At 46.6% G+C, this 16,791-nt stretch overlaps 1 protein-coding gene and 1 long non-coding RNA gene across 2 annotated transcripts in view; both read right to left on the bottom strand.

Annotated features, from left to right (window-relative positions):
- LOC311124126 (uncharacterized protein) overlaps positions 1-11,616 on the bottom strand; it is a 28,774-nt gene extending 17,158 nt beyond the window's left edge. Inside the window, exon 1 of the mRNA XM_084198335.1 lies at positions 11,089-11,616. Coding sequence (XP_084054461.1) covers positions 11,089-11,277 — 189 coding nt within the window. The 5' untranslated portion in view covers positions 11,278-11,616. The remainder of the gene's footprint in view (positions 1-11,088) is intronic.
- LOC311124140 lies at positions 2,653-3,785 on the bottom strand. Its single transcript, XR_014612694.1, has 3 exons — positions 3,671-3,785; positions 2,782-3,430; positions 2,653-2,721 (listed from the first exon to the last, which is right to left on the bottom strand). It is a non-coding gene; the product is annotated as an uncharacterized lncRNA (long non-coding RNA).
- Positions 11,617-16,791: the final 5,175 nt, after the last annotated feature.

Here is a 16,791-nt window from a genome sequence, read left to right as displayed (position 1 = left end):
ATCGCCCAGCCCTACCATAACACATACGGTTTTATAGCCCAGCCCTACCATAACACATACGGTTTTATCGCCCAGCCCTACCATAACACATCCGGTTTTATCGCCCAGCCCTACCATAACACATCCGGTTTTATCTCCCAGCCCTACCATAACACATCCGGTTTTATCTCCCAGCCCTACCATAACACATACGGTTTTATCTCCCAGCCCTACCATAACACATACGGTTTTATCGCCCAGCCCTACCATAACACATACGGTTTTATCGCCCAGCCCTACCATAACACATACAGTGTTTTCCAGCAGCAGATTATGATGGATAATGTCAAAAGCTGCACTGAAGTCTAACAAAACAGCTCCCAATATTTGTATGATCCATTTTTCTCAGCCAAATCACTCATTAGTGTGAGTTCCATGCATGTTGAATGCCCTTCCCTATTAGCGGGCTGAACATCTGGAGTTCATTTGTTTACTGTGAAATAACATTGTATCTGGTCAAACAAAGTTTTCCGATAGTTTACTAAAGGTTGGGAACAGACTGATTGGTCGGCTATTTGAGCCAGTAAAGGGGGCTTTACTATTCTTAGGTAGCAGAATGACTTTTGCTTCCCTCCAGGCCTGAGGGCAAACACTTTCTAGTAGGCTTAAATTGAAGAGATGGGAAATAGGAGTGGCTATATCGTCCGCTATTATCCTCAGTAATTTTCCATCCAAGTTGTCAGACCCCGGTGGCTTGTCATTGTTGATAGACAACAATAATTTTTTCACCTCTTCCACACTCACTTTACGGAATTAAAAATTACAATGCTTGTCTTTCATAATTTGGTCAGTTATTCATGGTTGTGTATGTTCAGAATTTGTTGTTGGCATGTCATGCCTAAGTTTGCTAATCTTGACAATTAATAAATCATTAAAGTAGTTGGCAATATCAGTGGGTTTTGTGATGAATGAGCCATCTGATTAAATGAATGATGGAGCAGAGTTCGCTTTTCTGCCCAAAATGTAATTGAAGGTGCTCCAAAGCTTTTATTATCATTCTTTATGTCATTTATCTTGTTTCATAGTGAAGTTCTTCTTCTTTTTCAGTTTAGTCACATGATTTCTCCATTTGCAGCACGTTTGACCATCGGCTGTGTAGCCAGACTTATCTGCCATTCCTTTAACCAACCTCCAAGACCTAACTGTAGTCCCTGGCTGCTAAGTCCCTATTTGAGGCAGTAACCAACCTCCAAGACCTAACTGTAGTCCCTGGCTGCTACCAGTCCCTATTTGAGGCAGTAATCAACCTCCAAGACCTAACTGTAGTCCCTGGCTGCTAAGTCCTTATTTGAGGCAGTAACCAACCTCCAAGACCTAACTGTAGTCCCTGGCTGCTACCAGTCCCTATTTGAGGCAGTAACCAACCTCCAAGACCTAACTGTAGTCCCTGGCTGCTACCAGTCCCCATTTGAGGCAGTAACCAACCTCCAAGACCTAACTGTAGTCCCTGGCTGCTACCAGTCCCTATTTGAGGCAGTAACCAACCTCCAAGACCTAACTGTAGTCCCTGGCTGCTACCAGTCCCTATTTGAGGCAGTAATCAACCTCCAAGACCTAACTGTAGTCCCTGGCTGCTAAGTCCCTATTTGAGGCAGTAATCAACCTCCAAGACCTAACTGTAGTCCCTGGCTGCTACCAGTCCTTATTTGAGGCAGTAATCAACATCCAAGACCTAACTGTAGTCCCTGGCTGCTACCAGTCCCTATTTGAGGCAGTAATCAACCTCCAAGACCTAACTGTAGTCCCTGGCTGCTACCAGTCCCTATTTGAGGCAGTAATCAACCTCCAAGACCTAACTGTAGTCCCTGGCTGCTACCAGTCCCTATTTGAGGCAGTAACCAACCTCCAAGACCTAACTGTAGTCCCTGGCTGCTACCAGTCTCTATTTGAGGCATTAATCAACCTCCAAGACCTAACTGTAGTCCCTGGCTGCTACCAGTCCCTATTTGAGACAGTAATTAACCTCCAAGACCTAACTGTAGTCCCTGGCTGCTAAGTCACTATTTGAGGCAGTAACCAACCTCCAATACCTAACTGTAGTCCCTGGCTGCTACCAGTCCCTATTTGAGGCAGTAACCAACCTCCAAGACCTAACTGTAGTCCCTGGCTGCTAAGTCCCTATTTGAGGCAGTAATCAACCTCCAAGACCTAACTGTAGTCCCTGGCTGCTACCAGTCCCTATTTGAGGCAGTAATCAACCTCCAAGACCTAACTGTAGTCCCTGGCTGCTACCAGTCCCTATTTGAGGCAGTAATCAACCTCCAAGACCTAACTGTAGTCCCTGGCTGCTACCAGTCCCTATTTGAGGCAGTAACCAACCTCCAAGACCTAACTGTAGTCCCTGGCTGCTAAGTCCCTATTTGAGGCAGTAATCAACCTCCAAGACCTAACTGTAGTCCCTGGCTGCTACCAGTCCCTATTTGAGGCAGTAATCAACCTCCAAGACCTAACTGTAGTCCCTGGCTGCTACCAGTCCCTATTTGAGGCAGTAATCAACCTCCAAGACCTAACTGTAGTCCCTGGCTGCTACCAGTCCCTATTTGAGGCAGTAATCAACCTTCAAGACCTAACTGTAGTCCCTGGCTGCTAAGTCCCTATTTGAGGCAGTAATTAACCTCCAAGACCTAACTGTAGTCCCTGGCTGCTAAGTCCCTATTTGAGGCAGTAACCAACCTCCAAGACCTAACTGTAGTCCCTGGCTGCTACCAGTCCCTATTTGAGGCAGTAACCAACCTCCAAGACCTAACTGTAGTCCCTGGCTGCTAAGTCCCTATTTGAGGCAGTAATCAACCTCCAATACCTAACTGTAGTCCCTGGCTGCTACCAGTCCCTATTTGAGGCAGTAACCAACCTCCAAGACCTAACTGTAGTCCCTGGCTGCTACCAGTCCCTATTTGAGGCAGTAATCAACCTCCAAGACCTAACTGTAGTCCCTGGCTGCTAAGTCCCTATTTGAGGCAGTAACCAACCTCCAAGACCTAACTGTAGTCCCTGGCTGCTACCAGTCCCTATTTGAGGCAGTAACCAACCTCCAAGACCTAACTGTAGTCCCTGGCTGCTACCAGTCCCTATTTGAGGCAGTAATCAACCTCCAAGACCTAACTGTAGTCCCTGGCTGCTAAGTCCCTATTTGAGGCAGTAACCAACCTCCAAGACCTAACTGTAGTCCCTGGCTGCTAAGTCCCTATTTGAGGCAGTAACCACCTCCAAGACCTAACTGTAGTCCCTGGCTGCTACCAGTCCCTATTTGAGGCAGTAATCAACCTCCAAGACCTAACTGTAGTCCCTGGCTGCTACCAGTCCCTATTTGAGGCAGTAATCAACCTCCAAGACCTAACTGTAGTCCCTGGCTGCTAAGTCCCTATTTGAGGCAGTAACCAACCTCCAAGACCTAACTGTAATCCCTGGCTGCTACCAGTCCCTATTTGAGGCAGTAACCAACCTCCAAGACCTAACTGTAGTCCCTGGCTGCTACCAGTCCCTATTTGAGGCAGTAACCAACCTCCAAGACCTAACTGTAGTCCCTGGCTGCTACCAGTCCCTATTTGAGGCAGTAATCAACCTCCAAGACCTAACTGTAGTCCCTGGCTGCTACCAGTCCCTATTTGAGGCAGTAATCAACCTCCAAGACCTAACTGTAGTCCCTGGCTGCTAAGTCCCTATTTGAGGCAGTAACCAACCTCCAAGACCTAACTGTAGTCCCTGGCTGCTACCAGTCCCTATTTGAGGCAGTAACCAACCTCCAAGACCTAACTGTAGTCCCTGGCTGCTACCAGTCCCTATTTGAGGCAGTAACCAACCTCCAAGACCTAACTGTAGTCCCTGGCTGCTACCAGTCCCTATTTGAGGCAGTAACCAACCTCCAAGACCTAACTGTAGTCCCTGGCTGCTACCAGTCCCTATTTGAGGCAGTAACCAACCTCCAAGACCTAACTGTAGTCCCTGGCTGCTACCAGTCCCTATTTGAGGCATTAATCAACCTCCAAGACCTAACTGTAGTCCCTGGCTGCTACCAGTCCTTATTTGAGGCAGTAACCAACCTCCAAGACCTAACTGTAGTCCCTGGCTGCTACCAGTCCCTATTTGAGGCAGTAACCAACCTCCAAGACCTAACTGTAGTCCCTGGCTGCTACCAGTCCCTATTTGAGGCAGTAATCAACCTCCAAGACCTAACTGTAGTCCCTGGCTGCTACCAGTCCCCATTTGAGGCAGTAATCAACCTCAAAGACCTAACTGTAGTCCCTGGCTGCTACCAGTCCCTATTTGAGGCAGTAATCAACCTCCAAGACCTAACTGTAGTCCCTGGCTGCTACCAGTCCCTATTTGAGGCAGTAACCAACCTCCAAGACCTAACTGTAGTCCCTGGCTGCTACCAGTCCCTATTTGAGGCAGTAACCAACCTCCAAGACCTAACTGTAGTCCCTGGCTGCTACCAGTCCCTATTTGAGGCATTAATCAACCTCCAAGACCTAACTGTAGTCCCTGGCTGCTAAGTCCCTATTTGAGGCAGTAACCAACCTCCAAGACCTAACTGTAATCCCTGGCTGCTACCAGTCCCTATTTGAGGCAGTAACCAACCTCCAAGACCTAACTGTAGTCCCTGGCTGCTAAGTCCCTATTTGAGGCAGTAACCAACCTCCAAGACCTAACTGTAGTCCCTGGCTACCAGGTAGTGATGCAACCAGTCAGGATGCTCTCGATGGTGCAGCTGTATAACCTTTTGAGGATCTGAGGACCCATGCCAAATCTTTTCAGTCTCCTGAGGGGGAATAGGCTTTGTCGTGCCCTCTTCACGACCGTCTTGGTGTGTTTGGACCATGATAGTTTGTTGGTGATGTGGACACCAAGGAACTTGAAGCTCTCAACCTGTTCCACTACAGCCCCGTCGATGAGAATGGGGGCGTGCTCAGTCCTCTTTTTTTCCCCTGTAGTCCACAATCATCTCCTTTGTCATGGTCACATTGAGGGAGAGGTTGTTATCCTGGCACCACACGGCCAGGTCTCTGACCTCCTCCCTATAGGCTGTCTCATCGTTGTCAGTGATCAGGCCTACCACTGTTGTGTCGTCGGAAAACTTAATGATGGTGTTAGAGTCGTGCCTGGCCATGCAGTCATGGGTGAACAGGGAGTACAGGAGGGGACTGAGCACACACCCCTGAGGGGACCCTGTGTTGAGGATCAGCGTGGCAGATGTGTTGTTACCTACCCTTACCACCTGGGGGCGGCCCGTCACGAAGTCCAGGATCCAGTTGCAGAGGGAGGTGTTTAGTCCCAGGATCCTTAGCTTAGTGATGAGCTTTGAGGGCACTATGGTGTTGAATGCTGAGCTGTAGTCAATGAATAGCATTCTCACGTAGGTGTTCCTCTTGTCCAGGTGGGAAAGGGCAGTGTGGAGCGCAATAGAGATTGCATCATCTGTGGATCTGTTGGGGCGGTATGCAAATTGGAGTGGGGTCTAGGGTTTCTGGGATAATGGTGTTGATGTGAGCCATGACCAGCCTTTCAAAGCACTTCATGGCTAAATACAGTGCTACGGTTCGGTTGTCATTTAGGCAAGTTATCTTAGTGTCCTTGGGCACAGGGACTATGGTGGTCTGCTTGAAACATGTTGGTATTACAGACTCAGTCAGGGACATGTTGAAAATGTCAGTGAAGACACTTGCCAGTTGGTCAGTGCATGCTCTGAGTACACGTCCTGGTAATCCGTCTGGCCCCGCGGCCTTGTGAATGTTGACCTGTTTAAACGTCTTGCTCACATCGGCTATGGAGAGCGTGATCACACAGTCGTCCGGAACAGCTGGTGCTCTCATGCATTCTTCAGTGTTGCTTGCCTCGAAGGGAGCATAGAAGTGATTTAGCTCGTCTGGTAGGCTCGTGTCACTGGGCAGCTCGCGGCTGTGCTTCCCTTTGTAGTCTGTAATAGTTTGCAAGCCCTGCCACATCCGACGAGCGTCAGAGCTGGTGTAGTACGATTCAATCTTAGTCCTGTGTTGATGCTTTGCCTGTTTGATTGTTCGTCGGAGGGCATTGCCGGATTTCTTATAAGTGTCCAGGTTAGAGTCCAGCTCCTTGAAAGCGGCAGCTCTACCCTTTAGCTCAGTGTGGATGTTGCCTGTAATCCATGGCTTCTGGTTGGGGTATGTACATACGGTCACTGTGGGGACGATGTCATCGATGCACTTATTGATGAAGCCAGTAACTGATGTGGTGTACTCCTCAATGCTATGTGAAGAATCCCGGAACATGTTCCAGTCTGTGCTAGCAAAACAGTCCTGTAGCTTAGCATCTGCATCATCTGACCACTTTTTTATTAACCGAGTCACTGGTGCTTCCTGCTTTAGTTTTTGCTTATAAGCAGGAATCAGGAAGATAGAGTTATGGTCAGATTTGCCAAATAGAGGGCGAGGGAGAGCTTTGTATGCGTCTCTGTGTGTGGAGTAAAGGTGGTCTAGAGTTTTTTTTCCCTCTGGTTGCACATTTAACATGCTGGTAGAAATTAGGCAGAACGGATTTAAGTTTCCCTGCATTAAAGTCCCCGGCCACTAGGAGCGCTGCCTCTGGATGAGCGTTTTCCTGTTTACTTATGGCCTTATACAGCTTATTGAGTGCAATCTTAATGCCAGCATTGGTTTGTGGTGGTAAATAGACAGCTATGAAAAATATAGATGAAAACTCTCTTGGTAAATAGTGTGGTCTACAGCTTATCATAAGATACTCTACCTCAAGCGAGCAAAACCTAGAGACTTCCTTAGTATTTGATTTTGTGCACCAGCTGTTGTTTACAAATATACACAGACCGCCAACCCTTGTCTTATCGGAGTCAGCCGTTCTATCCCCGCCCGATGGAGCGTATATCCTGTCAGCTGTATGTTGTCCACGCCGTCGTTCAGCTCCGTATTTGAGGCAGTAACCAACCTCCAAGACCTAACTGTAGTCCCTGGTTGCTAAGTCCGTATTTGAGGCAGTATCCAACCTCCAAGACCTAACTGTAGTCCCTGGCTGCTAAGTCCCTATTTGAGGTAGTAACCAACCTCCAAGACCTAACTGTAGTCCCTGGTTGCTAAGTCCGTATTTGAGGCAGTATCCAACCTCCAAGACCTAACTGTAGTCCCTGGCTGCTAAGTCCTTATTTGAGGCAGTATCCAACCTCCAAGACCTAACTGTAGTCCCTGGCTGCTACCAGTCCCTATTTGAGGCAGTAACCAACCTCCAAGACCTAACTGTAGTCCCTGGATGCTACCAGTCCCTATTTGAGGCAGTAACCAACCTCCAAGACCTAACTGTAGTCCCTGGCTGCTAAGTCCCTATTTGAGGCAGTAACCAACCTCCAAGACCTAACTGTAGTCCCTGGTTGCTAAGTCCGTATTTGAGGCAGTATCCAACCTCCAAGACCTAACTGTAGTCCCTGGCTGCTAAGTCCTTATTTGAGGCAGTAATCAACCTCCAAGACCTAACTGTAGTCCCTGGCTGCTACCAGTCCCTATTTGAGGCAGTAACCAACCTCCAAGACCAAAGACTAGGGGGCGGTTATTCCAGAATTCAAATAACGGTGTCCGAAACCCACCCCTCTAGACAAACGCCAATGTTATGTCCACTGGATGGAATCAGACAAACGCCAATGTTATGTCCACTGGATGGAATCAGACAAACGCCAATGTTATGTCCACTGGATGGAATCAGACAAACGCCAATGTTATGTCCACTGGATGGAATCAGAAATTGAGGAACCTTTAATGCAGATGTTTGTAAAGGTCATCCATTCATCCTTTCCTCACCTTGCGTTTGAAGGTTTGACAGGCAGGCCATATATAATATAAATATAATATATAAACTCACCAGGTAATATATATATATAATATGAATATATAAACTCACCAGGTCATATATAAACTCACCAGGTCATACAGTGCATTCGGAAAGTATTCCCCTTGACTTTTTCCAGATTTTGTTTAAATTACAGCCTTAATCTAAAATTGATTAAATAAAAAATGTTCCTCATCAATCTACACACAATACCCCATGGCGGCAGGTAGCTTAGTGGTTAAGAGCGTTGTGCCAGTAACCGAAAGGTCGCTGGTTCTAATCCCCAAGCCGACTAGGTGAAAAATCTGTCGATGTGCCCTTGAGCAAGGCACTTAACCCTAATTGCTCCTGTAAGTCGCTCTGGATAGGAGCGTCGGCTAAATGACTAAAATGTAAATGTAATGACAAAGTGAAAACAGGTTTTTAGAAATATCTTATTTACATAAGTATTCAGATCCTTTGCTATGAGACTCGAAATTGAGCTCAGGTGCATCCTGTTTCCATTGATTATCCTTGAGATGTTTCTACAACTTGATTGGAGTCCACCTGTGGTAAATTCAATTGATTGGACATGATTTGGAAATGCACACACCTCTATATAAGGTCCTACAGTTGACAGTGCATGTCAGAGCAAAAACAAAGCCATGAGGTCGAAATAATTGTCCGTAGAGCTCTGAGACAGGATTGTATCGAGGCACAGATCTGGGGAAGAGTACCAAAACATGTCTGCAGCATTGAAGGTCCCCAAGAACACAGTGGCCTCCATCATTCTTAAATGGAAGAAGTTTGGAACCACCAAGATTCTTCCTAGAGCTGGCCGCCCGGCCAAACGGGGGAGAAGGGCCTTGGTCAGGGAGGTGACCAAGAGCCCGATGGTCACTCTGCAAGAGCTCCAGAGTTCCTCTGTGGAGATGGGAGAACCTTCCAGAAGGACAACCATCTCTGCAGCACTCCACCAATCAGGTCTTTATGGTAGAATGGCCAGACGGAAGCCTCTCCTCAGTAAAAGGCAAATGACAGCCCACTTGGAGTTTGCCAAAAGGCACCTAAAGGACTCTCAGACCATGAGAAACAAGATTCTCTGGTCTGATGAAACCAAGATTGAACTCTTTGGCCTGAATGCCAAGCGTCACGTCTGGAGGAAACCTGGCACCATCCCTACGGTGAAGCATGGTGGTGGCAGCATCATGCTGTGGGGATGATTTTCAGCGGCAGGGACTGGGAGACTAGTCAGGATCGAGGGAAAGATGAACGGAGCAAAGTACAGAGAGATCCTTGGTGAAAACCTGCTCCAGGGCGCTCAGGACTGGGGCGAAGGTTCACCTTCCAACAGGAAAACGACCCTAAGCACACAGCCAAGACAAGGCAGGAGTGGCTTCGGGACAAGTCTCTGAATGTCCTTGAGTGGCCCAGCCAGAGTCCAGACTTCAACCCGATCGAACATCTCTGGAGAGACTTGAAAATCGCTGTGCAGCAACGCTCCCCATCCAACTTGACAGAGCTTGAGAGGATCTGCAGAGAAGAATGTGAGAAACTCCCCAAATACTGTTGTGCCAAGCTTGTAGCCTTACTGAAGAGCTCTGACTTTCAACGTGGTACCGTCATAGGATGCCACCTTTCCAACAAGTCAGTTCGTGAAGGAGCAACAACGGCTAAGATCACCATGCCCAATGCCAAGCGTCGGCTGGAGTGGTGTAAAGCTCGCTGCCATTGGACTCTGGAGCAGTGGAAATGCGTTCTTCGGAGTGATGAATCACACTTTGACCATCTGTCAGTCCGACAGACGAATCAGGGTTTAGTGGATGCCAGGAGAACGCTACCTGCCTGAATGCATAGTGCCAACTGTAACGTTTGGTGGAGGAGGAATGTTTGGGGCTGTTTTTCATGGTTCAGGTTAGGCCCCTTAGTTCCAGTGAAGGGAAATCTTAACGCTACAGCATACAACGACATTCTAGACGATTCTGTGCTTCCAACTTTGTGGCAACAGTTCGGGGGAAGGCCCTTTCCTGTTTCAGCATGACAATGCCCCCGTGCACAAAGCGAGGTCTATACAGAAATGGTTTGTTGAGATCGGTGTGGAAGAACTTGACTGGCCTACACAGAGCCCTGACCTCAACCCCATCGAAACACCTTTGGGATGAATTGGAACGCTGACTGCGAGCCAGACCTAATTGCCCAACATCAGTGCCCGACCTGACTAATGCTCTTGTGGAGTGGAAGCAAGTCCCCTCAGCAATGTTCCAACATCTAGTGGAAAGCCTTCCCAGAAGAGTGGAGGCTGTTATAGCAGCAAAGGGGGGACCAACTCCATATTAATGTTCATGATTTTGGAATGAGATGTTTGACGAGCAGGTGTCCACATACTGTTGGTCATGTAGTGTAAATCCAACATGAAATGTGATACTGTAACTAGGCCTATAGTGTCCTTAACTAGCATTGAAAAAGTACATCCATTATTCTCTAGCTAATTAAAAAGGTCTCTCCCTATCTTCTGAATCAAGCTTGTAATGTCAGTAGAGGAGCCTCTGCTTCGGAGGGGGGAGGGGCTGGTAGCCTAAACACACACAGGCAAAGATCTTCAGCTTGCAGGCAGACAGAATACGTTTCTGAGTGACAGAGAGGGCTTTACATAGGCTCTTTGTTGAGTTTTGTTGTGGGACTAGAAAGAAATACCTGGAATGTAAAATTGCGTTATTAACCGGTTCTCATGCTTTTAAAATAACAGTTCTGTTTCGGAACAGTATGGATCACTTTCCTTCCAGGTTCCGTTTCTGTTGTTGAAAAATGCCGTTATTTTCCGGTTTCCGGTTCTGTTCCCTGAACGTGTTCCAACCCTGGATATAAACTCACCTTGCTGTTCCCTGAACTTGTTCCAACCCTGGATATGAACTCACCTTGCTGTTCCCTGAACTTGTTCCAACCCTGGATATGAACTCACCTTGCTGTTCCCTGAACTTGTTCCAACCCTGGATATGAACTCACCTTGCTGTTCCCTGAACTTGTTCCAACCCTGGATATAAACTCACCTTGCTGTTCCCTGAACGTGTTCCAACCCTGGATATAAACTCACCTTGCTGTTCCCTGAACGTGTTCCAACCCTGGATATAAACTCACCTTGCTGTTCCCTGAACGTGTTCCAACCCTGGATATAAACTCACCTTGCTGTTCCCTGAACGTGTTCCAACCCTGGATATAAACTCACCTTGCTGTTCCCTGAACGTGTTCCAACCCTGGATATAAACTCACCTTGCATTTGAAGGGTTTGACGGGGAGGTGGACGATCATGTGCGTTTTGAGCGTCTGTTTCTGGATGAAGCTCTTGAAGCAGATGTGACACTGGAAGGGTCTGATGCTGTTGTGGATCAACATGTGTCTCTTCAGGTTGGCTGACAAGGTGAACTCACGGGAACACACCTCACACTTATGACCCTTCATTCCCTGACCAATAAGAACACAGGAGGACAGTTAGATGAGGACCTGACCAATAAGAACACAGCATAACAGTTAGATGAGGACCTGACCAATAAGAACACAGCATAACAGTTAGATGAGGACCTGACCAATAAGAACACAGGAGGACAGTTAAATGGAGGACCTGACCAATAAGAACACAGGAGGACAGTTAGTGCCTTCGGAAAGTATTCAGACCCCTTGACTTTTTCCACACGTTACAGCCTTATTCTCAAATCGATATTTATTTATTTTTACCCTTAGCAATCTAAACACAATACCCCATAATGACAAAGTGAAAACAGGTTTTTAGAAATGTTTGCAAATGTATTAAAAAATAAGTATCCTTTGCTATGAGACTCGAAATTGAGCTCAGGTGCATCCTGTTCCATTTATCATCCTTGAGATGTTTCTACAACTTGACTGGAGTCCACCTGTGGTAAATTAAATTAATTGGACATGATTTGGAAAGGCACACACCTGTCTATATAAGGTCCCACAGTTGACAGTTCATGTCAGGGCAAAAACAAAGCCATGAGGTCGAAGGAATTGTCCGTAGAGCTCCGAGACAGGCTGGGGTAGGGTATGTGGTTAAAATCGTATGTTATGCGCTGTAGTACAATCGCAGAAAGAACAATGAGCCAGATGTTTCACCGGATGTGACTTCCGGATGTGACTTCCGTCTCGCTTCCGCATTGTCTCCGTGCTGCTCTGCTGTTTGTTGCTACTTGGCTACCTGCCAAACTATTCACGTTTTACTTTTAATAAACGTTTAATCAATCTCTGTGTTCAACAAATTTACCAACTTTTTAGTTTTGTCCTCACTCATCTTTTTTCGTTAAACTTTTTCACCCCGGACGTTTATCCCGAGACAGAAGAGTCATTTTCCTGTGCGTTTTAGCTGCCAACTTTACGTTATTTTCCGTTTTTCCATCGCAACTTTTTTTTCCCTTATTCAACTTTTTCACTCCGGACGCTTTATCTGGACATGGCTCATCAACATCTTCAACAGCCGAAGCTAAGTAGTAACATTAACATGATGTCTTTTAATTGCAGTCGCTGTACTCATAATATACAGGAGAATTCTCGCCTTACGGCGAGAATAGCTGTGCTACAAGCCCAGCTTCAGACGCAATCGTTAGGCAAGAGTATTATCAGTGTAGGAAAGGAAGAAACAGCGTCTGTGCCACCAGTAAGTACAGACAGTAACGTTAGTATAACTCCCCCCGCACAGTCCCCGCAGCCGGACAACTTTCTCATGGCTTCTGGAGGGAAATACTGTTGGAATGCTCAACCGGTGTCGCTCATTCAGCCGACAGAAACCTTCAACCGGTTTTCCCCATTATGTAGCGAGTCTGAGTCTGAGTCTTCTCTAGTCTCTACTCCTCCCGTTACGGGGTCTGAGACGCCGAAGGCTCCCACCATTAGCTCTGACAAATTGAAAACCCTAGTCATTGGCGACTCCATTACCCGCAGTATTAGACTTAAAACGAATCACCCAGCGATCATACACTGTTTACCAGGGGGCAGGGCTACCGACGTTAAGGCTAATCTAAAGATGGTGCTGGCTAAAGCTAAAACTGGCGAGTGTAGAGAGTATAGAGATATTGTTATCCACGTCGGCACCAACGATGTTAGGATGAAACAGTCAGAGGTCACCAAGTGCAACATAGCTTCAGCGTGTAAATCAGCTAGAAAGATGTGTCGGCATCGAGTAATTGTCTCTGGCCCCCTCCCAGTTAGGGGAAGTGACGAGCTCTACAGCAGAGTCTCAGCACTTAATCGCTGGTTGAAAACTGTTTTCTGCCCCTCCCAAAAGATAACATTTGTGGATAATTGGCCCTCTTTCTGGGACTCACCCACAAACAGGATCAAGCCTGACCTGCTGAGGAGTGACGGACTCCATCCTAGCTGGAGGGGTGCTCTCCTCTTATCTACCAACATAGATAGGGCTCTAACTCCTTTAGCCCCACAGTGAAATAGGGTGCAGGCCAGGCAGCAGGCTGTTAGCCAACCTGCCAGCTTAGTGGAGTCTGCCAATAGCATAGTCAGTGTAGTCAGCTCAGCCATACCCATTGAGACTGTGTCTGTGCCTCGACCTAGGTTGGGCAAAACTAAACATGGTGGTGTCCACCCTAGCAATCTTATTAGGATAAAGACCTCCTCCATTCCTGCCATTATTGAAAGAGATCGTGATACCTCACATCTCAAAATAGGGTTACTTAATGTTAGATCCCTCACTTCAAAGGCAGTCATAGTCAATGAACTAATCACTGATCATAATCTTGATGTGATTGGCCTGACTGAAACATGGCTTAAGCCTGATGAATTTGCTGTGTTAAATGAGGCCTCACCTCCTGGTTACACTAGTGACCATATTCCCCGTGCATCCCGCAAAGGCGGAGGTGTTGCTAACATTTACGATAGCAAATTTCAATTTACAAAAAAAAAAATGACGTTTTCATCTTTCGAGCTTCTAGTCATGAAATCTATGCAGCCTACTCAATCACTTTTTATAGCTACTGTTTACAGGCCTCCTGGGCCATATACAGCGTTCCTCTCTGAGTTTCCTGAATTCCTATCAGACCTTGTAGTCATAGCAGATCATATTCTAATTTTTGGTGATTTTAATATTCACATGGAGAAGTCCACAGACCCACTCCAAAAGTCCTTCGGAGCCATTATCGACTCAGTGGGTTTTGTCCAACATGTCTCTGGACCTACTCACTGCCACAGTCATACTCTGGACCTAGTTTTGTCCCATGGAATAAATGTTGTAGATCTTAATGTTTTTCCACAAAATCCTGGACTATCGGACCACCATTTTATTACGTTTGCAATCGCAACAAATAATCTGCTCAGACCCCAACCAAGGAGCATCAAAAGTCGTGCTATAAATTCTCAGACAACACAAAAATTCATTGATGCCCTTCCAGACCCCTTCTGCCTACCCAAGGACGTCAGAGGACAAAAATCAGTTAACCACTTAACTGAGGAACTAAATTTAACCTTGCACAATACCCTAGATGCAGTTGCACCCCTAAAAACGAAAAACATTTGTCATAAGAAACTAGCTCCCTGGTATACAGAAAATACCCGAGCTTTGAAGCAAGCTTCCAGGAAATTGGAACGGAAATGGCGCCACACCAAACTGGAAGTCTTCCGACTAGCTTGGAAAGACAGTACCGTGCAGTACCGAAGAGCCCTCACTGCTGCTCGATCATCCTACTTTTCCAAATTAATCGAGGAAAATAAGAACAATCCAAAATTTCTTTTTGATACTGTTGCAAAGCTAACTAAAAAGCAGCATTCCCCAAGAGAGGATGGTTTTCACTTCAGCAGTGATAAATTCATGAACTTCTTTGAGGAAAAGATCATGACCATTAGAAAGCAAATTACGGACTCCTCTTTGAATCTGCGTATTCCTCCAGGGCTTAGCTGTCCTGGATCTGCACAGCTCTGCGAGGGCCTGGGATCGGGAGAGACACTTAAGTGTTTTAGTACTATATCTCTTGACACAATGATGAAAATAATCATGGCCTCTAAACCTTCAAGCTGCATACTGGATCCTATTCCTACTAAACTGCTGAAGGAGCTGCTTCCTGTGCTTGGCCCTCCTATGTTGAACATAATAAACAGCTCTCTATCCACCGGATGTGTACCAAACTCACTAAAAGTGGCAGTGATAAAGCCTCTCTTGAAAAAGCCAAACCTTGACCCGGAAAATATAAAAAACTATCGGCCAATATCGAATCTTCCATTCCTCTCAAAAATTTTAGAAAAAGCTGTTGCGCAGCAACTCACTGCCTTTCTGAAGACAAACAATGTATACGAAATGCTTCAGTCTGGTTTTAGACCCCATCATAGCACTGAGACTGCACTTGTGAAGGTGGTAAATGACCTTTTAATGGCGTCAGACCGAGGCTCTGCATCTGTCCTCGTGCTACTAGACCTTAGTGCTGCCTTTGACACCATCGATCACCACATTCTTTTGGAGAGACTGGAAACCCAAATTGGTCTACACGGACAAGTTCTGGCCTGGTTTAGATCCTACCTGTCGGAAAGATATCAGTTTGTCTCTGTGAATGGTCTGTCCTCCGACAAATCAACTGTACATTTCGGTGTTCCTCAAGGTTGCGTTTTAGGACCACTATTGTTTTCACTATATATTTTACCTCTTGGGGATGTTATTCGAAAACATAATGTTAACTTTCACTGCTATGCGGATGACACACAGCTGTACATTTCAATGAAGCATGGTGAAGCCCCAAAATTGCCCTCGCTAGAAGCCTGTGTTTCAGACATAAGGAAGTGGATGGCTGAAAACTTTTTACTTTTAAACTCGGACAAAACAGAGATGCTTGTTCTAGGTCCCAAGAAACAAAGAGATCTTCTGTTAAATCTGACAATTCATCTTGATGGTTGTAAAGTCGTCTCAAATAAAACTGTGAAGGACCTAGGCGTTACTCTTGACCCTGATCTCTCTTTTGACGAACATATCAAGACTGTTTCAAGGACAGCTTTTTTCCATCTACGTAACATTGCAAAAATCAGAAATTTTCTGTCCAAAAATGATGCAGAAAAATTAATCCATGCATTTGTTACTTCTAGATTAGACTACTGCAATGCTCTATTTTCCGGCTACCCGGATAAAGCACTAAATAAACTTCAGTTAGTGCTAAATACGGCTGCTAGAATCCTGACTAGAACCAAGAAATTTGATCATATTACTCCAGTGCTAGCTTCCCTACACTGGCTTCCTGTTAAGGCAAGGGCTGATTTCAAGGTTTTACTGTTAACCTATAAAGCGTTACATGGGCTTGCTCCTACCTATCTTTCCGAGTTGGTCCTGCCGTACATACCAATACGTACGCTACGGTCACAAGACGCAGGCCTCCTAATTGTCCCTAGAATTTCTAAGCAAACAGCGGGAGGCAGGGCTTTCTCCTATAGATCTCCATTTTTATGGAACAGTCTGCCTACCCATGTGAGAGACGCAGACTCGGTCTCAACCTTTAAGTCTTTACTGAAGACTTATCTCTTCAGTAGGTCATATGATTGAGTGTAGTCTGGCCCAGGAGTGTGAAGGTGAACGGAAAGGCTGGAGCAACGAACAGCCCTTGCTGTCTCTGCCAGGCCGGTTCCCCTCTCCACTGGGGTTCTCTGCCTCTAACCCTGTTGCAGGGGCTGAGTCACTGGCCTGCTGGTGCTCTTTCATGCCGTCCCTGGGAGGGGTGCGTCACTTGAGTGGGTTGAGTTACTGACGTGATCTTCCTGTCTGGGTTGGCGCCCCCCCCCCCCTTGGTTTGTGCTGTGGTGGAGACCTCTGTGGGCTATACTCGGCCTTGTCTCAGGATTGTAAGTTGGTGGTTGGGGATATCCCTCTAGTGGTGCGGGGGCTGTGCTTTGGCGGAGTGGGTGGGGTTATATCCTTCCTGTTTGGCCCTGTCCGGGGGTTTCTTCGGATGGGGCCACAGTGTCTCCGGACCGCTCCTGTCT

Source organism: Coregonus lavaretus, assembly GCF_964263955.1.
Source record: "Coregonus lavaretus genome assembly, contig: HAP1_SCAFFOLD_528, whole genome shotgun sequence".
NCBI lineage: Eukaryota > Metazoa > Chordata > Actinopteri > Salmoniformes > Salmonidae > Coregonus > Coregonus lavaretus.
This window is presented reverse-complemented; position numbering and strand designations above follow the sequence as displayed.